Here is a 22,929-nt window from a genome sequence, read left to right as displayed (position 1 = left end):
CCCCCCCCCCCCCACCTTTTATTTATTTATTTATTTATTTATTAAGGACGTAGGGATGTATTACTTCATATTTTAAGATGCAACAGCGTTAGATCCATGGCCTTGAAGTCATATATTTCCTTCAATCACTTTTACTTGTCCACTATTTTCAAAAATAAATTTTTATTTACCTCTCACCTTTAACCTACAGACAGTTTTTATTTTTTCCATGTTTTATCATAACATTAATTACTTATTCTTCAAATAATTTTTCAAAACCTAATACTGAACATCAATTAATAGAGGTAGCATGGTAAAATAATCATACAATCATTGTTTCTTAATGAGTGTGGCGAGTCCAAATGTGAGAAGTAAAAATGAACTAATGAAATATGGACACTGCAAGATTGTGATAGATACGTTATGATTTGTGGTAGAAATATACAACAGAAAATCCTATAAAACTTAACACTACATAACTGGTGAAAGAAAGTTCACAAAAAACATCTCTGACCAATTGAGTACCTGGTAATTTTGTTGAGCGACATTTAAAACACATATTATGAATTCAACCATAAATATATCATGTACCCCACACAAATAGCCAGCCAAAAGAACACTCTGATAATGTGATTTTGAAAGTTGAATGAAATTTTAGAAAACACAAACTAAACCATCACATTTTCAAACAAATCAAAAGGCCTTTGTGCCAGACCAAAAACCCTGACCCTTGGCGACAAAACGATCCAATTACATAGTCTTAAAATTGTGATCCAAAACCAGTGAAGAGACCTATAAAACAAAACAGACTTGCTAATCTTCTAGCCAAACTTGAATCCTCCAGCAGGAACATTAGGCTGGTTGTTTCCGAATTGGAAACCTTGCTGATTCCCATCAGCACCATCAGGGAGATTTTGCTCTTCATCTTCTTCAGCCCAGTATTTCTCCAAGATCTTTACAGCCTTCTCATATAACTCATTGTTATCGTGAGTTTGGAGATTCTCAATCTTGTCCAATCCATCACATTCATCGATAGTTTGTGCATACAAATTGATTCCACCATTCGCCCCAGCTTCTTTGTCCACCTCGCCCACCTTCAGTATATTCTCGAGCCCCTCCAAGCATACTGTAACGATTCTGGGATCTGGACAAATTAGGAGATCACATAGTGGCTTAATGCAACCTTGACTAGCCAAGAACCTGCAATAGGATAAACAACAGATCCCATTAATAGAAACTGATACACCATTAGCATGAAAGACGCAGCTTCTGACCCCATTGACTTCTCTTATCCCCAATAGGTCTTTCAACTCGTGACTGAAATGTTTGTCTTTCTACAGTGGAAAGGTAATTCACAATTTGCTCATTCAAAAACCCTTAAAAGGTTTAACAATTATCAGTTCGTGTTTCCAAATCAGGAGCTTTACCTATTTTATCACAAGATAACACTTCGATAGAATGTCTATTAAGAGTGCCTGATCATCATTTATCAAATAAGAAGAAAATCTGCTGTTAGTTTTGCTCAAACTTCAAGAATAGTTATTTACTTACAACCTCATTAAAAATCATATCGGCTCCGATTACAAGAAGAGTATGACCCGATCATAAGTCATATGAGATGAACAGCAGAATTAAAGGGGACTCACAGAGAGTATACAGAGAAAGAACAAACCTAATCTGGTCATTAGATCCTCCAGAGGTAGCATTAGAGATAGCCCATGCTGCCTCCTTCTTAATGTCAAATTCTGCATTTTGCAATAGGTGTACCATGGGAAGAATAATATTCGCCTCAATAACAGCCTGTTTAGAAGGAAATAAACAAGTGCATTAGCAGCAAGAGGGATAAAAGAAAAGAATATTTGAATTCCTGAATAAATTTGTTTCGTCCTGGAAAGGGTAAAAGGCGAAAAAGCGGCAACAAACTTGATCAAAAGGAAGTGAGCTTCTCAATGAAACAACTTCTTAGTAGATATCTTCCCATCACGTAACACTCCGATAGCACTTCTTCATTTCAACAAGCATTACTCTAATCGTGTGCAACATCATACCATTCTCTGGAAAGTCGAGCCCAAGCATCTAATTGTGCATGTTTAGACAGCACAAGCCCATCTAATATCACTCAATTTCACTCTTATGACACCTAAACATGCAACGGCACAGATATTGCATGTACTTATCCAAAAACCTTACTGTCTAAAGTGTTTCTTCGTAGTTTAAGCTTTTGTTTGATACCCTCATTAGTTTCATCAATTAACGCAAGATCCACAATTTCTCAGGTTTTTAAAATTCTTAACTATCTTCTTGACCTGAGTGAACCACTGTTTCCCACAGAAGAAAATAAAACTACTGCCTCTGCTAAGCCATCACACCATGAGAGAAGAAGATGAAGTAAAAGACTTCTGGAACAGACCTACTCTTTTGAATTTACTTAAATATTAATAGCTATTAGAAGAATAAGTAAATAGAGTAAAAATTAACAAATAATGTTTTTAAACAAAAGAGTATTAATATGGGAAAATTAGTCAAATGGTATTCTTTTTTATTAATAATAAATGGGTTGAAAGAATTGTTACAAAGAAATCAAAATAAGGGAGGCAAGTGTAATATCATAAACCACAAAGGAGGTGAGTGTTGTGAAGTCAAACATGAGTGGAGGTCTCTGAAATTATCCCAAAATGTAATGTTAATACGTGACCTTTTGAATCACACAAAAAGGGGAAAGTGTAATAACAAAACCACCTCAACCAATGACCATCAAACCCTCAGAAAAGGAAAGGGACAAAGATAGGTTGTAAAGCATAGTTTTTTTTTTTTTTTTTGATGACAAGGGAAACCGGCAGCCACTACCCTTTGGGTGCGCACAGGGTAAACCCCTGCTCCTATGCAATAGCTCGCAAACCACATAGGAGAGGTAACCCGCACTAGGCAAGCCTGGTGCGACGAGCTCGACCCAGAAGGCAAACCCCTTGCTTTCGCTGGCAAGGGGTTTCGAACTTGAGACCTCCAACATGGAAGTCCCAAGCTCAAACCACTGAGCCAATAGTTTTAATCTATTTCTGGAAAGTCATTGAATAAAATATAGAACCTAAAGCTATGTGCAGCCAATAAGGCTCCTGGTCCAGATGGGTACACAATGGGTTTCTTCATCAAGTGTTGGGATGTACTGAAGAAAGACATGATGGACACATTTCAAAACTTTTATGAGCAAGAAGTCTTCGAGAAGAGTTTCAACGCTACTTTCATTGCACTCATTCCAAAGAAAAAAGGAGCCAACGAGTTAAGGGATTACAGACCAATTAGCCTCATAGGGAGCATTTACAAAATACTCTCCAAAGTTCTCACAGAAAGGTTGAAAGCTGTGATAGATAGACTGGTGGACTCACAACAAATGACTTTTATAAAAGGGAGACAAATTATGGATGCAGTGTTGATTGCTAATGAAGCTGTAGATTCCAGGATTAAGCAGAAGAAACCTGGCATTCTATGCAAGCTGGACATAGAAAAAGCATATGATTATGTGAATTGGAAGTACCTTCTGAAGATTTTAGAGATGATGGGATTTGGACAAAAATGGTTGAACTGGATTAGCTTCTGCATTTCTACAGTTAGCTTCTCTGTTCTGATAAATGGGTCCCCCTGCAGGGTTTTTTCAAACTCAAAGAGGACTCAGGCAGGGTGATCCATTGTCCCCTTTCTTGTTCTTAATTATTATGGAGGGACTGAATAATATGCTCAAAACAGCAAATATGAGAGGATGGGTAATAAAAGGTTTTGATGTGGCTAGAGAAAATACAGAAAGCTTGGAAGTGACACATCTTCAGTATGCAGATGATGCACTGATTTTTTGTGGAGCTGAGGAAGACCAATTGAAATACTTAAAGGTGATCCTGGTGCTGTTTGAAGGGGTATCCGGGTTGCACATTAACTGGATAAAAAGTTCTATGTATACTATCAATGAGGTCAACAGCATAGACTTGTTAGCTTCAATTCTAGGGGGTGAAGTAGGTACTCTACCTACAGCATATTTGGGTATGCCATTGGGAGCAAAATCCAAGTCCTTAGAAATTTGGAATGGTGTGATAGAGAAGTGTGAGAAGAAGTTGGCCAGATGGAAAACTCAGTACTTGTCAAGAGAGGGAAGACTGACCCTCATTAACTCAGTCTTGGATGCTCTTCCAACTTTCATGTTGTCTCTATTTCCCATCCCACCAGGGATCACTAAAAGACTAGACAACATAAGAAGGAAGTTCTTGTGGCAAGGAAACAAAGAGAATAGAGGCTTTCATCTAGTTAAATAGAATGCAGTGACAACTGGAAAGAAGAATGGTGGTCTGGGAATAAAGAATATGGAGCTACATGGCAAAGCACTCTTAATGAAGTGGTTGTGGAAATACTCAAATGAAAACCAAACACTTTGGAGGAGAGTGATAAGTGCAAAATATGAGAATGAAGATAGTTGGACAACTAAGATTGTGACCACACCTTATGGGACCAGTTTATGGAGATCCATAAGAGCATTATGGGAGAAAGTTAAACCCAAATTCAAGATGAAAGTGGGGAATGGGAACAAGATCAAATTCTGGAAGGATGAATGGCATGAGAAAGGTAACCTGGAAACTCTTTTCCCTGATATTTACAATCTGGCAATGTTCCAACAAAGAACTATTGCAGAACTATGGACACCACAAGGGTGGAATATCATCTTCAGGAGAGAACCAAATGACTGGGAAGTGATGAGGTTGGCAGAATTCCTCAACATGGCTGAACACTTTACTGGACTTCAGGCATATGAGGCTATGCTTTGGCGGAAAGGCAACAATAGAGGAGAGTTCAAAATGCATTCAGCTTACAGGCTGATGGATCAAACAAGCCAGCAGAGTCCCATCTGGCCTTGGAAACAAATATGGAAGTGTAGAATCCCACACAAAGTCTCATGCTTTATTTGGCTGCTAGCTAAGAAAGCTGCCCTGACTCAGGATAATGTAATGAAAGGGGGGATAACCTTATGCTCTAAGTGTTTCCTATGTGGGGAAACCTTAGAAACTGTAAACCATCTATTTCTACACTGCAAATACACTCGGCAGCTTTGGAGGATTTTCTTGAGCCTTAATGGCATATCCTGGACTATGCCTAGGAGAGTTACTGAGGCCTTGTACAGCTGGGAGGAGGCAGGTGCCCTTGCAAAAGACAGAACTAGATGGAGAATTATCCCTGCTTCAATATGGTGGGCAATCTGGAAAGAAAGGAATTCCAGATGTTTTGAAGGCAAAGAAAATAGTGTGCAGGATGTTAAACTAAGCTGCATTTTGTTGTTATGTTTTTGGTGTAATCAATTATACTCAAATGACACTGCCTCTATAGTTGATGTGTTAGACTCAATATAGAAATAGAGTAGAGTGTCTAGAGTGCATTTGTATATAAGGTTTGAGTACAACCCATGTACTTTTGTGATATAATACATCGTTACCATTTTCAAAAAAAAAAATATAGAACTACAATTTAAATAAAACAGAAGTACAGAGCAAGAATTCACGACTATGCCTAGCATCTACAAAACAATAACACAGAGCTTGACAGCCAGAGTGTGGAAACAAAGAGAGGAGCAAGACAATAATTAGCATTAAGCACAGAGTACTTCTTCAATCCCAAAAGTTTGCTTAGCTTCCGTGCAAACAACTTAAAGACAACATTTATTTATTTTTTGAAACTGAACTTAAAAACAACATTTGATGTAGAAATGCAAACTACTCCAAGCTGGCAGCAGACTAATAAAATCAGAAGCACTTGAGTGAATGAAGATATACCTGTATTTGGGCTCTGTTTCCAGCAGTGATATTAGAGATTGTCCAACATGCTTCCTTCTTGATGCTTTTCTTGTGATTTTGAGTTAACAATTGATACAGACATGGTAAGACTTGGTTGTCAATCACAAACTGAAATATAAATACCAGTAAGTCATGTGAAAATAGAGTGAAAGATAGAGGAAAGAGGAACACTTAAATCCATATCCAAGTAGCAGCATAGGTGTTATTTGCAGAATTTCCCATTTTTTCTAATTATAAAGAATATTTACACAACTTCATCCTGAAAGACAAAGCACCATAATAAATTTCTGGCAATGTGTTACTCAAAAGTTTTGTTTTGCTCAATACACAGATCCACATGATGCTAAACATGGATAACATAATCAACTGGATAACAATTTTCATATCATTTAGATTTTCAATGTGGAGATGGAGTGACCTGAAAGACAGAGTGCAAAGATAATTTGAACACAATAAAGTAACATCACAGCATTGATTCAGACAGAGGATGATGTCGCATTACCTGTGTTTGAGCATCATCACCAGTAACAATATTTCCCGCAGTTCGGAGAGCAGGTATGAGAACAGTAGGCGATGGATGACTTCATAGGACAAGGAGGGTAAAAGGCAAGGTTAGCATCAAATCAGCTGGAATTTTATGAAAATGCAAGTATAAAGTTGGACGTCAAAGAGCAATCTCCAACCCCTAAATGCATTATACTGACTAACTTAAAGCAAAACAATGATTGTAGAGATAATTGGAACTTACAGAAGAAGCTCCACTAGTCGTGGACAGACACCTGCATCAATTACAGCCTGAATCTTATCATTTGGTCCATCAGATAAATAAGAAAGAGCCCAGCAAGCATCTGTCAAGACTTCTTCATCATTCATGTGGATAAGTTGTTGAAGAACCGGTAATGCAGGCTTGACCTATAAAATATACTCTCAGATAATTATTTCTGAAATAAAATTTTACCTATCTAGATAGATCCGGAAACAGCACAATATCGAAAGATACAAAAATGCTGTCATTAATAAGGAAGCATAATTTAAGTCCACTTACTGCCTCAAATGATGTTGGCGGTTTGCCTCGACAAAAGTTGGAGAGAGTCCATGTTGCATTTCTTAGCATTGAAAGCTTTGAGTGTTCATTCAACTGAGCTAGCAATGGCATCAGCGCACCCTGACTTAGAACAAGATCTCTACAACTTGGGGAATCACCAGCAACATTGCCCAAAGCCCAGACTGCCTGTTCAGTAAATTGGTGTAAAGATAAAACTGTTGTCAGAATTTTAAGAGCCAAAAAATTATTAAACACTAATGTTTACTTTGTCAAGGGACTTGCACTTTTTTTAGAAGTTTGGACACATGATTCTTTGAAGACAACACAGCATCACCAACACAAATTGCAGAAGCAAAATCTGGAAAAATCTCAGACCTATATTCATACAACAATTAATACCGCTAGTGATAGCATCTATGGTGACAATACTTCCATTAAAGGACTAGGATGAAGCTTTGAAAGTTAAGGATATGCAAGACAAGGTTGATGAGCTTCAATTGGAAATCAAGAAGATGCTTATTGTGGAACAATTGCCCATGAATTATGGCGAGAAATTGGACCACATGGAGAACAAGAAAGGACCTGAAAATCATGCCCATATAGAGCCAAAAGGAGTTAAACCTCGCTCCAGTGCTTAAGCATGCCTTTGACAACACTGAAGCAACCTGAAGCTTATCAAGTGGTATCAGTCTGTTAGAGCGATAACCTCTGTGTTATCAGCTAGGCTTTTACGAACTCCTTGATAATGACACTATACAACTCACTAATCCCTTAGCAAAGTGCAAAATGCATCCCGCAATTGCGACACAATGCCCTATCTACATGGAAATTTAAATTTAGTTATCCAAATTATTATCTTTTGTTTCACATCTTCATTGCTTTTTTTGTCTCTATGTGCAACTGCACATCAAGAAAAATGTTATCCATTTAATCATTTCTTCATTATTCTACTATTTTAAGCAAAATCAAATCTAACGTACAGAATAATTGTTTTCCTTATCAAGTTTCTTGAAGCTATGTTGCTCAGACTCTTCAAAAATGCCGACGAGCACGTGTCGGATCCTCCAAAATAGTGTATTTTTGAAGGATCCAACACAGGTGCGGCAACATTTTTGGAGAGTCCGAGCAACTTAATCTTGAAGTATATTGACTTTAATTTAAAGAAGCTCAACAACTGAATTATGTTTTAGGTTACATAACAAATTGCAAAGTCATTCCTGTTCCACAAACCGAAGATATCTGTGCAACACGTGACATAGTTTAAACTCTAACGCTCAACAGGAGAATATTGAAATTCACATCCAACAATCGGGTGCATAAATAAGAATAAGATGAAATAACAAAACAAGATTACCTGTTCACGGACATCATCACTGGTTGAGCTAAGAAGTTGTACAAACATAGGAACAGCTCCATGGTCAATCACAACACGAGTATGTTCTGATGTTCCAGATGCAACATTTGTCAACGCCCAGGCAGCTTCAAACTTCAGACATAGGAAAGATCAAGGCAAATTTAAGATGGTTGCTGCATCCTGAGTAAAGGCAACACAACAGGAAAAGAAGGAAAGAGTAGGTACACTTACTTGAAGCTGAGGTAAGTCCTGCCGTCCGAGGAATTCTACAAATCGAGGGATAACGCCAGCTTTAATTACCTCATCAATTGGAGGGCTGCGCTCTACAGTTAACAAAACTATTGTCAATAGCAAAAAAATTAAGAAATCTAAACCCAAAAACTACAGAACAAAGAAATACCAATTGATAAGAGCTTCCTGAAATGTGTAGTTGCTTCGATTTGCGCCGCAGGATCTTCTGACCATACTCCTTGGACCATAATAGGAATACTTTCCAGCTGTAAGAAAACACAAAAAGATATTAGAAGTGGACCTAGATTATAGTAAAAACATTTGGGGAAGGAAAGGATGAGAGTGTCATCTTTAGTGGGCGTTTCGCCATGAAAACCAAATATTATTCACTTTATTGAGAATTTTAAAGTTGAAGTTTGAGTTGTATTTGGTCATACTTTTTGCAAAGAATATTTAGAATTTGAATGTACTTTCTCTAAATATGATTTATACCCCCAAATTTCTAAAAACTAGCAAAATCACCCAACTTGACTAATTTAACTGAGACATACAATCAAATCTGATATGAATATATCATAATAGATAGTCGCATAATGTCATAGATTAGATCTCATATACGAGCTACTACATACTATTACAAATATTTTCACTTTATCTGGAATTTTTTAAATTGAAATTAAAGTTGTGTTTGGTTATAATTTTTGCAAATAATATTTGGTTGTTTGCATGTACTTTTCCTTAAAAAACATGAAATGAAATTTAAATGGGGTCATTTTTATAAAATAAAAAAAGATAGAGAAATTTGAAAAAGGAAAATAGTGAAAGTGAAAGCAGGGTTTTGGGTGTTCTCCAAATTCCAATTACAACTTCATGTTGGGCAAGAGGTGCTTTCAAAGCAACTATTGTTTCTGTCTATCCGTACACGCCAAATTTTATATTTTTGATTGTGCTTATGCTAGCATCATTCATCTTTTGTTCTCATCTCTTCTTTCTACAATACCTTGGTCCTATTTCCTCATTAGGCTGCGGAACTATTACTGAAATTTGAAACTAAGTTTTCTATTGAAATCCATGGCTGCACTGATATTGAAAGTTAAAAACAAAGTTTTAACTTTTATTTAGTATGTTCAGATTTTAAGTTCTTGACCTTCCTTAAGTTAAAAACAAATGTTTTAAAGCAAAGAGCACAAATAACCAACAAGGTTCACAAGGCTTGAAGCAAAAGGGGAAAAGTATAGTGCACCCTTCTTTTGAAGTGAAGTGTACAATTTACAAAAAGTTAAAAAAAGATCAAACTATGAATATAGTACTATAATAATGAAATTGCAAATAAAATAACTAATTTCAGCATCCATTGTACAATAACACTGATATTAATCCAACTCCTTAAAGTTGAGACTCAAAGAATCAACTGCCTATCATTTGGAACTCTTTGCTCGTCATTGTTTGAAAGATCACTCCTCTGAAGCACATATAACCTCTTGCTTTGCATCACTTTAAGCAGTGGATGGATAAAAAATGTAAGCACTTGGTTAATTTTAATGAATTTCTGAATATACAGAGTTTTATCCTAATTATGTTGAAAAACTTTTACACTTTCTAACCCATATGACATTTATTTTGATGAAGCACACACCTTGTTTGAAGTGTGAGCGTCACTTCTCATCAAAGAAAATAACATTATCAAACTGAGTTTTGCTTTTCGGTTTTCATGGCTGTTATTCATTGTTGGATGAAATAAGAATATTGAAAAATGAATAACATGTCCATAATTGATCTGGGGAATAATCAATTATGGACATGTTATTCATTAAATAATTACAGACATATTAACCCAAGATTTCAACTCGTCTTATTCACACTTACAAAAAATGTCATATACAAAGAAAGATGTGAAAGAAAAGTGAAAACATGAACTCAATTACAAAAAGAGAAGTTAGCTCTAATTATGAATATCTGAGATCACAAAGGACTTACCGAGAAGTAGTTTCGTTGATTTGTTTAAAATTATTGTGGAACACTATTTGTAAAGTATGGGTTTCCTTTTAAGCTCTTGCTAAGTTTAGTCAGTGTACCGTTCCAACATCATTGCTACTTTCTTTTTTCCTTTTTTTGATAACCATGGTGTCCGGACCAACTTGCATGCACCTCAACTAATTCACAAGATACATGCCACCTCCCACCAACCATAGGTACCAAGCATCACTGCTACTTACTAACCTACTCGGTCTACCACTCACTCAATTTGATCAGCATATTGAAATTTGGCAAATATTTTAACATTTTTTTAATAAATGAAGAGATAATTTCATCGATTTCATGCTGGGATGGTGCAAAAATATATACAAGTGATTGTGTGTGGCATCCACCATATAACACTGTCCTTATAACCTATAAATACTAGCATTCTCTCTTTACACCCACAGAATTGAGTTTTCAAATTACAAATTAATTAGTTATGTATGAGATTTCATTTGTCGATCCCAATGGTAATCAAAGGCTGCACAGTTTTAAAAAAGTATTTTTAGCGGAGCAAGTCAGCACCTACTTCTCTGCAGTGCCAAAAAAGAGGAATATAATCAAAGTTGAAATATCTGGTGTTTCTTGCTTATTGCTAAAATATTTCCAAGCAATTAATCAGGATCTCAATAATTAACACATAAATAAAAGTTGGACTATTAAGTGTAGTCAAACTTCAGCAAAAAAAAAAATTAAAAAATCAGAGTTCCATTAATTCACTTCAAAATACCTAAATTAGTCGAAAGATAAAAGCAAAAGACAAACTTTAATCGACCAATCAAATCAAGAATCACCCCATCGTTAAGATCAATAACAAAGTAAACAAAACCCATAAAAATCTCAAAAGGGTATATAAAAATCGGTATAAAGAGTTAAAAAAATTACCCTTTTCTCAATAGCATCAGGGGTTTGAGTGGCATCGGGTAATTGCTGAGAGTGAAGAAGAAGACCCTCTCTGCGTTTCTTGAGAAGATTGTCTTCTCGCTTATTCTTCCTGATCTCAACCAAATTGTCCTCTCTCCTTCTACGAGCTTCATCTGCATCAACCCCAATTTTGTAAGATTTCTTGCGAACTTCAGTTCGATTGCTGGGTCGAAGAGACATTTTTTTGTGGGAAATTGAGGGGACAATGCCTCTCCCTCTCCCTCTCCCTCCCTGTAGACAAAGAAAAAAAGCGGAGACTGGAAAAGTGAGAAAAAGAGAAAAGCTTCAGAGAGAGTGAGATTGAAGAATATAAAAGGGTAGAAAAAATAGAATTCTTACTTTGGTATTCTTGTTTTTTGCTTTAAAGACACGTTAAGGAAAATTACAGGCTAATTTTTTGTCTTTGTTTAAGACTTTGGGAGTTCCTAAGTCCTATTATATTAAAAATCTCTCTCACACTCACACCAGAGAGATAATTAATCTCTCTATTATACTATAAATATAAAAATAGGTCATGATTTGTATTAGGGAAAATTGTATATAATAGCAAACTATTAATTCAAATTAAATACTGTAAATATATTTTGATTTAATTGTATCCTATAACAAACTATTGCTATTTTCGCTACTCTCCCTAGTGGAATCTCGCTCGCCACTCTCGTTTGGTGGCATTCTCGCTCGCCTCTCTCACTTTTATACAAACACAAATGTATAAAATGAGTTTGTGTTTGTATAAAGCGAGAGGAAATTGTATATATACATATATTTTCATTCCCCTCTCTCCTCTCTCCCAGATCTCGCTCGCCACCCTCGCCTCTCTTGCTTATACAAACAGAAACGAAATGTATAAATTGCGCTTCTGTTTATATAAAGCGATAGAAATTTGTATATACACATTCAAATACATATATCTTCGTCCTATACACTTATAATTATATAATACAAATATTTCTCTGCCCAGTTTTCTTTTGTCTTTCTCTCTTTCTCATTTTATACATACACAGATTATACAATTGATCTTTTGTATACAATTGTTTTCTTTTGTATATGTATAACGAATTATACAACTGCCTTCTTTGTATATGTATAGCGAATTATACAACTTTTTTTTTGTATATGTATAGCGAATTATACATATATATGTTTGCTATGGTGCGCAATTATGCATACTTTGCTATAGCATACAAATATGAAATTTGTATTTGCTATATGTGAAAGTTGTTCATATATTATTACCCCTTTTTTAATTGTTTTTGATAAATATTATTATACATTTTATATACAAATTTATACATTATTATAACACTTTGTTTGGATGATTGTTACGTATTGTTTCATAATATATTGTATTGTATTGTTTTAATGAATACAATGTTCGGATAGGCTGTATTGTTTTTCGTTGTTACGTAATTTCACAAATCCATAATTTGAATGATAAACCTACGAGAAAAGTAGGATACGTGATAGATCTACTCTGAAAATGTATGGTAAAAGATGAAATATAATATTAAATAATTAATAAAGATAAATTGAAAAGAAAATATTAAGGTAACGACACAATCACACTAAATCGATCCTTACATAAAATAGGTCTTTCATTGTTATCTAATGATACAATACAATACAATTTAAGTAACAATTAAAATAAACATTGTATTTTAACTAACAGTATAATACAAATACAATAGGTAACAACCATCCAAACAAGGTGTAAATGAACTTCACATATAAAGATAAAAAAAAAATGCGTTGCAACATTTTTTTTTCAAAATTAATTTGATTGGTACTATTAAAGAATTGGAGAAGAAATTTTAAGATTTTTCTGTTGCATTTTTTTTTTATGAATTTGCAATTTTTTTATAGTTGAAATATGAACGCATACGAACTTGGAAAAGAATAGTGGAAAATCATTTTATTTTTCCACTTGAATAATTGCAAAAGAAAAATAGAAAATGCTCATTTTTTCATATATTGTTTTGGGGCAACACATTTGCAAAATTACAACTGGATCATTTTATTGCAATATATATGTGTGAGTTATAAGTGTATGCAAATTTTTCATTGCTCTCTTAATTTATCAAATTTCATGTATACATAGTTAATATATAATTTTGTGATAATTAGAAAATCTGATGAATTTAATATATAAACTTGTTAATTGAGTTATAAGTAACAAAATATAAAAGTAAAATTAAGATTGTGATATACTTTGTACTTACATAAAAATAACAATCTGCATAAACATGAAGAATCACACACTTACATAATTATCAAATTTTAGTAGAGACATGAAATATTTTAAAGAGAAGTTGTTGAAAGACAAACACTATTGTAAAAATAAATTCAGACTACATTAATTTTAATCTCCATAATTACGTTTGAAGATGGTCTTAGATTCTCCCATGTCACTGAAAAATCAATATATACATTCATCAAACTTGACTTTAATTTATATTTTTTAAACATTGAGAAAGCCTATTTTTTTATTTATAAAAAGAGTATTATGTTTTTTTTTGGTGGGATAATTCAACGACAATCAAATAATTGATAAATTAAGGAACACGTAGTTTATATTTTGTGAAAACGTTAGCGTCTGTAACATTATTTAAAGGCATTTTTATTTAACACACATTAATATCTATTCGAAAAATATTGATATTGAATAAAATAATGATCAATTTATATCTTATTTAATGAAAAATCATTATTCTTGTTTTAACGCACTTTCTAATATAAAAATAGCTCTATTACGAGATTGTTGTAATTATAAAGGCATCTATGTATTACTCCTATCTCATACTTACATTGCAGTGTAAACCCCCGAACCAAAGATATATACAAGATTACAACAAAATATAGGGGCTAACTTGCAATTAAACCAAAGAAGAAGGGGTTTGCAGGATCAGAAGGACAAAGGGTTTAAGCAAATCTCCAAGAAAGAATTATGGCATCAATGGCGAATCAAGAAATAAAGCAAGAACAGCAAGAAGAAGATTACGGCGTGTTGTTATACTACAAGTACGCCACCATTCCCGATCTTGAAGCACTATTCAACTTCTATGAGTCCAATTGCAAGTCTCTTTCCCTCCTGGGTCGTGTCCGCCTCTCTCACAATGGCGTCAACGTAACTGTAATTTCTCTCTCATTTCCATCATTTAAATGGAATATGAAGACCCCATTTGTTCAAAATTGTATTTTTTTGCATATCATTAGAGACTTCATAATTTGTTTGATACTTACTAGCCATATTTGGAGAGTCAGAACAATCTTTATATTTTGTCATCTCTTATGTAGTTTATACATAAGTAAATTTTATTGGACTTCGAACTCCAACATTCTTTTGGGATAGAAGGAGTAGTACGCACTTGAAACATCTATGTTTTTGTGTGATGAGTGTCCAAGTATAATGATTCTGACCTATTAGGTGGGTTTCTGCAGGTTGGGGGAAAGTTATCTTCTTTGAAGGAGCACATTGCTGCAGTGAAGTTGAATTGTCTGTTTGAAGGGACAGACTTTAAGCTTGCATCTTGCCATGAACCATCAAATGATAGGGTCGCCGTGGAATGTGGATTTACTTCCCTCTCCATACGTATAGTTAAGGTTGGATTACTGATTTCATCCTGTTCTATTTTTATGTTTTCATTTGCAGAAGAAGTTATATGGTTGATTCTGGTTAGTTGTCAGACTTGGTCATACTCATGGAACTTAATGCTTTCATTAGTAGCAAATTAGTAAGTTAGTTGAATGAAAACTTGCCCATGGTTTTACTTTTTCTTTAAATAGAAGTTTGGTTGCTACTTTCTGTATGATATAATTAAAGCTATTGCGAATGTGTGGGCAATTGGCATTGACCCTGGTACTCACTGTTCTTGACTTGCACCCTCGCAGTTACATTTCACAATTTTATTTACTTAAAGTCCACCTTTTTGGGTAGAAGTTCTACTACAACGTATAAACTCCTAAGTCATATGTTTCTAATTTAGCAATTAGAAATTTGAACTATAACGAAGTTTGATATGTCCAAAAAGAAAACAAAAATTGCAATGAATTTGTTTATTGTATGTATTCATTGAACTATTAGTCTTGACACCTCTATTGATTTTTTTTCCAAACCATATAACTTGCTAAGTAACATAGGATCTCAATATGCTAGAGTAATCTCCTCCAAAACCCTTAGATGATTCTTTCTTTGTGAAGCCAAACCATTGGAGCAATGTCTCGGAGCAATCACACTTGTGCCCACTTTGTGGGTCCAACCACACTCTGCGAGGTATTGATTTAGAAATACCGGGACTATGACCCTTCTACTCTAATTCCAACTTAAATATCTTTTGTTCGCAGCAGGATTCAAACCTGTCACTTGCACCTAATCCGTACTTCACAAAATTTCATCCTTGCCTTTGGCCTAGCCCTTTGGGCATACCATTGGAGCAATGTGGAAATAGGCTATCTTGATACTACTCTGTCCTGATCCTATATTTCTTAAATGCCGTTGTGGGTGTTGGTTTTCGATTGGCATCTTCTACGTACGCATGATATTGCTGATATTTCTAACCAAAAAAACAATTAGGGTATACCTGATTTGGGTGTCTACTAAAGAAAACAAAATGCTGCTAGCTTCGGCTATCCATTTGACATGGCCAGCAAATCTTGGATATAATGTCTATGTGGAGTGAAACCGACTGTAATCGGGATGTTGAACTTTGCCTACGCTTATAAGAGAGCACATAGACTTTGAAATAAAAAAAACAATTGAGTAAGCATCTATTGATAACAATAAAATGTGTTGAATTTTCTTATATGAAGAGGAAAATCTGGCTAATTTTTGTTGAATAATTGACTTGTAGTGAAGTTTGTCTATATCACTTTCTTGATCGTTTTCTTTCCAAGTGATGCTAACCTCACCTTCTCACTCAGGAATTGGTAACTTTAAGTTCCTGTCCCCTTCCAAGTTCACCACCTGATATTTCAAATGCGGGGAAGCATCTATCTGCAGCCGAATTCCACTCTGTCCTTCACAATGTTGGTTTGTGCTCCACCTCTTTGATGAAGCTTAATCAATGTGCTTTTAAGTTAACTATGAATTATGATTATTCTGATGTTCTCACATTGAGATTTGTAGGAGGAATCTGCATATTTCTCTAGTAGCTGTTTAATTTTCTGTTTTTTACCAGGGAACCCTCAAGACAAACTGATTTCAAGCAGCGATAAAGGAACTGTCCTTGTTGATGCAAGGAATTTATATGAGACTAGAATCGGGAAGTTTTATACTCCAAATGTGGAGACTTTGGATCCAGAAATCCGGCAGTACAGTGACCTTCCTTCTTGGATAGATAACAACTCTGAGAAGTTGTGTGGGAACAATATTCTCATGTAAGTGTTGTTCAACAACATTGTATCATTGTTGAGTGGATTATAATTCTGATGAATTGCATGAACTATTTCTCTTATGTTCATTCTTCTGATTTTGCATTTTTATTTGATTCTATCTTATGCATTTTACATTGAGAGAAACTGTACAGGGTTTACTTCTGCTCAGTTAAAGTGTTGCTGCTATCCTGCTTCATTAGTTTGTTCCCTTCGAATTTCCAGTCTCCCCTTGGCTTTATATTACATTGCAGGAGATGATTTGTTCTGAACTTCAAATCTGTGGCATTGTGCCTTCGTGTTATTTTGCAGTAGTGAACTAAAAATTTCTTTCCTTTTGTTGATGATCTGTGCCCTTCAACAATTATGTATAGAACACATTGTGTCTGCTGTCTAGTTGCAACAACTTGCAGCTTATTCCTCTTACTGTTTTTTTTAAAAAAAAATGTTTTTCCCCTTTTGTTTCTTGGATATGGCTATATGATACATTACGATCTGTAGATTTAGGTGCATGGGAAAGTGTTAGGACTATTAGGAGTAAAAAATGTTGGATAGTGCAACAGGCATTTAATTCAAAGTTAAGATGTTAAATAGCATTGTATTGATGCTTAACTATTACTTGCATGCAATGTGCTATAATGGTAGTATAGAAAATTTCTTTAGGAATATTAGGATTTGGAAGGAAAAGGGTGGATGAGAAGTTGCAGAGGATATTGTGTTAAATGCATGTAATTCAGAGTTAGATGTAACACTCTATGGATTGCTTGCATTCTAATAATGATCTACATCCTGCTGTTGTATGAGAATCTGGGTTTTTATCGCCTGTTGATGTTTTTCAGGTACTGTACGGGAGGAATTAGATGCGAGATGGCATCAGCCTATATCAGGTCTAAAGGTGCCGGCTTTGAAAATGTTTTCCAGGTAAGCTGTTATGAAAACCAGATCCTTCTAGTGCAGTTGTTTAACATTGTTGGGCCTTTCTCTGGCATTGGAAAGTTCATCTAAACTATGATTTATATTTTATTAAGTGCTATTCTGATGAATTTGGAATGTGAAACCTCATGTCAATGGTTAACCTTTTAAAATTTTGTTTTGAAACCATGAAATTGATCTTTTAAGCTTTGCCATGGTAAGATCAAGATTTCATAATGCTTAGATGGACGTGTTTGAAATATCCATGTTTTGCTTTCTAAAGAATTTCTTTTGGAGAACAACCAGATCCGTTTTAAATTCCATTTCATGATTATCAGGATCTTTGTAATGTGGGTAAAATCTGGCTTACGGACTAAATGATGTTGAGTGCTGATTCAAAGTATTTGCTTTCCACAGCTTTATGGTGGGATACAACGATATCTGGAGCAATTTCCTGATGGTGGTTTTTTCCGAGGAAAGAATTTTGTCTTTGACCACAGGTATGATCACTGTATTTCCATGCTTCTTAGTCAAGCCCTAGTCAGATTCTTGGTTTCACTGATCCAGCATTCTCACTGATGTGATTACAACCTTACTAATACTAGGAAACATCTCTGTCCAAAATATGTGTCTCTGCACTTAATCTCAGAGGAAATACTACAAAATAAAATGCAGCTCTTGATGTTGGCACATTAAGCATATATAGCTCTTTAACTCGATCCGAGGTCTTTTATATATATTTATTTATTTCCAAAAGATGCATAATACCAGAAACTGATTTTTTCCTGCGTCAGTATCCATGCCATAATATTCTTTGAGAAGGCTGTGCTGGGTGTCATTTACTTCCTTTGTAGAGTATTCATCATTCACTGGAGGCATTCTCAATGTTTTGCCTTGCTTCTTTCTGATTTTGCCAGGGTTTCAGTTGGAAGCTCAGATTCAAGAATTTTGGGTACTTGTCTTCTCTGTAGTTCTCCTTTTGATGATTACTCGTCACGGACCCGGTGCACGTACTGTAGGATGCTTGTATTAGTCTGTGATAATTGCCGGGTAAGTATCACTAGGAAGATTGATCTTACCATCTTTTGATTGCATTAGATTGATTGGGTACTTAAAACTATTTGGTGGCTCAAAAATTCAATGCATACTTGTCTTGTGAACTTGATAATTTGAGAAGGAATTTTCAGTTGTATTTGCTTAGACTCTCACAGGAGCTCTTCATAAAGTGTGAAGATATTTTGACTCCCTGCTTTTTTATTTAACTAGAAACCTTGACCTGGCAGTTTCAGTTGCTTGTTAGAGATATACTTTCTGCCAGAATGTTCTTCACTATCATTAATAATCACAAATAGGGTATAGAAATGCTATGCGGCAGAAAGAGATGTAACAAAGTGGTAGGCAAGTTTCGTAAGACGGTTGTGAGACCATCAATTTTATATTGGAATGAATGTCTTAGAAATGTGAGTGTCAAGATAGATGCGCAGTTATACATGATTGGGTAAAATTAGAAATCATTAATTCCGGCGATGAGCTCAAGAAGCACATATAGAGGATAGAATGAGAAGGTTGCATGAAATGATTTGGCCATGTCCAACACAGACCTCTACATGCAATGTCTTGGTGGTACCACACTATCATGATTGACAATGATAAAAGGGTATGAGCTACATGTAAAGTCAATGAAGGAAAGTTGTCTTAGCTGACCTACAATTTTTTGGAAAATTTTAACGAAGACTAGAACATAATGGAAGCAAAGGATTTGTATATGCAGTGCCGCATATTGGAATTTAGGCTTAATTGTTGTCATTATAGTTACATTAGGGCCAATATTTGCCAGGATTACCTCCAATTTACACTTTTTTCATAACGAAGAAATTCGTTATTTCCAGTTTTGAAACTCATGGGATAATAGCCCCTCCTCTCTATCTTTCTCCACCTAAATACTCGGTTTGGTTCGCCAGAAAGGATTCAGACTCATGATGTTTACTTACCCTGCAGGTGAGTCTCTAATTTACCTTTAATGACACAAGTATTTGAGTTGGAATGAAAGGGGTCTGAATAGGGGGTTAGATATTAAGGGTTCATCTAGCTAATTCCAGCTAGCTTGAGATTGAAAACTAGTTGATTGGTTGATACAAACAGAAAATAGTTTTCTTCATATAGTCCTTTGGTTGTTATGCCATCGACAAATTATGCAACGTGAAAATGAATACCATAAAAGTATCGATAAACATGGATGCAGAAAGAAATAAAGGGGAGAGACTAGCTGCAGGATGCTTGTGTAGTACTTGAACTGTTATTGCATGGTGTGTATATAGGAGTGATGAGTGCATGAAGCATTTTCTTAGATGGTTAACTGCTAGATCTCAACTAATGATTGTTGCTTGTATTGCCTTTAGGCTTATCTGGTGAGAAATTTTAGCATTAATTTTGGGTTCCCATCAGAAACCTTGATGATGGATATGCATACCTAGTAAGTACTTTTGGGTTGATTCTTCCAATTAATTGATGAGCAAGGCCCATCATATCTTCTATCTTTTTCTGGACTTCCGGCGAACTACTAGATATCTGCCTTTCAGTTAGAAGGACCTGATCTGTGGTTTGGGCTACCAGTACTGCAGCTACCTCCCTGTCCCTGTCCCTTTCCATCTCATCTGCTTTATCTTTTTATGAAATCAAATCAATTTAATAATATTGCTTTAAAGTATTTGAGTTTGATGTAACATCTATGTACCCTTTTCAAATATTCAAAGTTCCAAGTATTACATTGTTACTGTAACATAATGGTCTTGTCTCAAAGTCAGCTTTGTTTGCTCAATTTGTGATATAAGGTGTATTTCCTTGTCGATTGTTTTGTCATCTTTTCTTCATTTCTCTCTTCCTTATGTAAATGTTTCCTGTCTTGCAGACGAAGGATTCTTCTTATGTTTGTGAACTGTGCCAGAAAAACAGCCAGTGTATTCAGCTAACTTCAGCAACAGAGTTTGACAACTCAGTGGAAATATCAGAAGTCAGGGAGCTTGAAGCTGTCTCTACCTCGGATAGAATTGCTCCATCTCCCTTGGTTTCAGGTAATACTATGGTGTCTAGTATTGTCCGAGTTCAGCTTTGCATGCACTCTTTGAACTTTAATCTAAGCATGGCTGTATGACTATCCAAAAATTGTAGAGTAGATATGCTGCACCCTATCAGTTTTGATTTAAGCTTTGCTGTTTGATAATCGAAAAATTGCTATAGTACACCATCTAACATTGTCATGTTTCTTTTATTCCTCATGGCTCAGTGTTTATGATTGTTTCTCGAGTCCCATACTTTGTTGCCAGCACACACATATTTAGGAAAACTAATTCAGGGATATGCTTTTAGAATACTTCTTTTCTCCTGCTTGGTGTTTCCAAAGACTCTTGACATTATGTAGTGGAATACACTGCAGGACCCAGGACATTGCGAAAACTGAGAATTCTTTGCCTTCATGGTTTCCGCCAGAATGCTTCTGGTTTCAAAGGCAGAACTGCATCGCTGGCCAAGAAACTGAAGAGCATTGCTGAACTTGTTTTTGTGGATGCACCTCATGAATTGTCTTTCATTTATCAAATTCGTAGAAACTGCGATTCTGCATCAGAAATGGAAAATAACCGTCCACCCTCAGAGAGTTGCAGTATAAAGTTCTCATGGTTAGTTGCACCTGATCACAAGGGAGAGAACGATTCTGATTGGAAGATAGCTGATAGTCCATTTGATCCTCTTCAGTACCAGAAACAAACTGAAGGTTTCGACATATCAATTGCATATTTAAAAGACTTATATTCTAAAACAGGCCCTTTCGATGGAATATTGGGATTTTCACAAGGAGCTGCAATGGCCGCTTTAGTTTGCCTACATCAGCAGAAGCTAAGAGGAGAGATGGAATTCAGATTTGCAATTCTGTGCTCCGGATTTGCTGTTAATATGAACAATTGTCAGCAGGGTTCAATCAATGTTCCTTCACTTCATATATTTGGCAACGACAAGGGTAAAGATAGACAGATAGAGAGCCAAGCTAGTAGACATCTTGCTTCTGTGTTTGAGAATGGCTGCTCTGTTGTTATTGAACATGACTTTGGTCATATAATTCCTACTAGACCTCCATATATAGAACAGATAAAAGAATTCCTCAAACGTTTCATGTAAGTCAAAGCCTTGATGCACACCATCTTTTGCTGTAAAAGATTTGGGGATTATGCTTTGCTTGTACTAAAATGTTATAAAATTTGTAAACTATTAATCATAGTCCCTGGTTTCAAGTGATTTAGTTCTCAAGATCAATTCATTCATGGAGTTGGCCCATTATTTTAACATTTTTTTTTGGATAATTGGCTTGTTTCTTTACTTTTCTCCACTTAAATATCAAATTTGTGTGCAACAGAATTCAAATCTGTGACGTGTACTTAACTTACATACTACTAGGTCGTTTGGTTGGGAATTAGTTGTCCCGGGGTTAGTTATCCTGGGATAACTTATCCCATCACTATGGTATAAATGATGTCATAAGTTATCCCAAACATGTCAACCAAACAAGACACCAAACTTTTATTCTAGGACTATATATTTTTATCCCTCACGCTAAACGAATTGTCTCAAGATCTCTCATTTATCTTTGAGTTTTGCATCCTTTAGCCAAATTTATAAGAAAGAAAAATATTGGCACTTTAAAAAACAACTTATATAAGCATTACAATTCGCCTTATTCATTAATTTTCTTTTTTTTCCCCTAAAAAATATATTTTATTCATCCGTTTATCATAATGAAAGGTGTCAAATGGAAGTGAGTGATGTATGCAGCTGAGGCATCCTAAAAGATCGGTAGACTTGAACCTTGTTCCTACGTGACTTGATCAATTTGATCAGTCACTCGGCATCTATTTTCATTGTTCAAATCTTTGACAACACGAAACAATCATTGTTCAACTCTTTGACAACATGAAAAAACCAAAAGTTCAGCCCTCCCTCTCTATCTATCCAAGGGATGAAAATTGAAAATGCATGAGAAACACTTTTTAAATGAATTAATCAAATACAAATTATTTTATTTTTTTCAAAAATACTTTTCTTAAAATTATTTAACAAAAATAAACCATTTTTACTTTTTAGCCACTTAGCCAAACAGACTCTTAAGCCATAAAAAATATCCTCCCAAAAAAGAAAAAAGAGAGAAGAAAATGAGGGTTAAAATGTTAGAGATGAAGGTAAAAGTGAGGGTTTTCTGCTGTTTCGCCAAAAAGAAGGGAGCCAAA

General features: G+C 35.1%; 2 protein-coding genes across 2 annotated transcripts; one reads left to right on the top strand and one right to left on the bottom strand.

Moving 5' to 3' along the window:
• Positions 1-609: 609 nt before the first annotated feature.
• On the bottom strand, positions 610-11,661 carry LOC125866969 (importin subunit alpha-4). Its single transcript, XM_049547371.1, has 10 exons — positions 11,339-11,661; positions 8,604-8,700; positions 8,435-8,526; positions 8,204-8,335; positions 6,850-7,035; positions 6,553-6,716; positions 6,307-6,385; positions 5,784-5,912; positions 1,652-1,779; positions 610-1,179 (listed from the first exon to the last, which is right to left on the bottom strand). The coding sequence occupies exons 1-10, from the start codon at positions 11,555-11,557 to the stop codon at positions 801-803; spliced, it is 1,605 nt and encodes a 534-aa protein (XP_049403328.1). The 5' UTR covers positions 11,558-11,661; the 3' UTR covers positions 610-800.
• A 2,577-nt stretch (positions 11,662-14,238) lies between these two features.
• LOC125866951 (rhodanese-like domain-containing protein 6) lies at positions 14,239-21,881 on the top strand. The gene is made up of 9 exons (XM_049547346.1): positions 14,239-14,507; positions 14,816-14,977; positions 16,295-16,403; positions 16,552-16,750; positions 17,584-17,665; positions 18,074-18,156; positions 18,574-18,706; positions 20,565-20,727; positions 21,090-21,881. Exons 1-9 carry the CDS (start codon positions 14,322-14,324, stop codon positions 21,824-21,826), a joined length of 1,854 nt encoding a protein of 617 aa, XP_049403303.1. The 5' UTR covers positions 14,239-14,321; the 3' UTR covers positions 21,827-21,881.
• Positions 21,882-22,929: the final 1,048 nt, after the last annotated feature.

Source organism: Solanum stenotomum, chromosome 1, assembly GCF_019186545.1.
Source record: "Solanum stenotomum isolate F172 chromosome 1, ASM1918654v1, whole genome shotgun sequence".
NCBI classification, from domain to species: Eukaryota; Viridiplantae; Streptophyta; class Magnoliopsida; order Solanales; family Solanaceae; genus Solanum; species Solanum stenotomum.
This window is presented reverse-complemented; position numbering and strand designations above follow the sequence as displayed.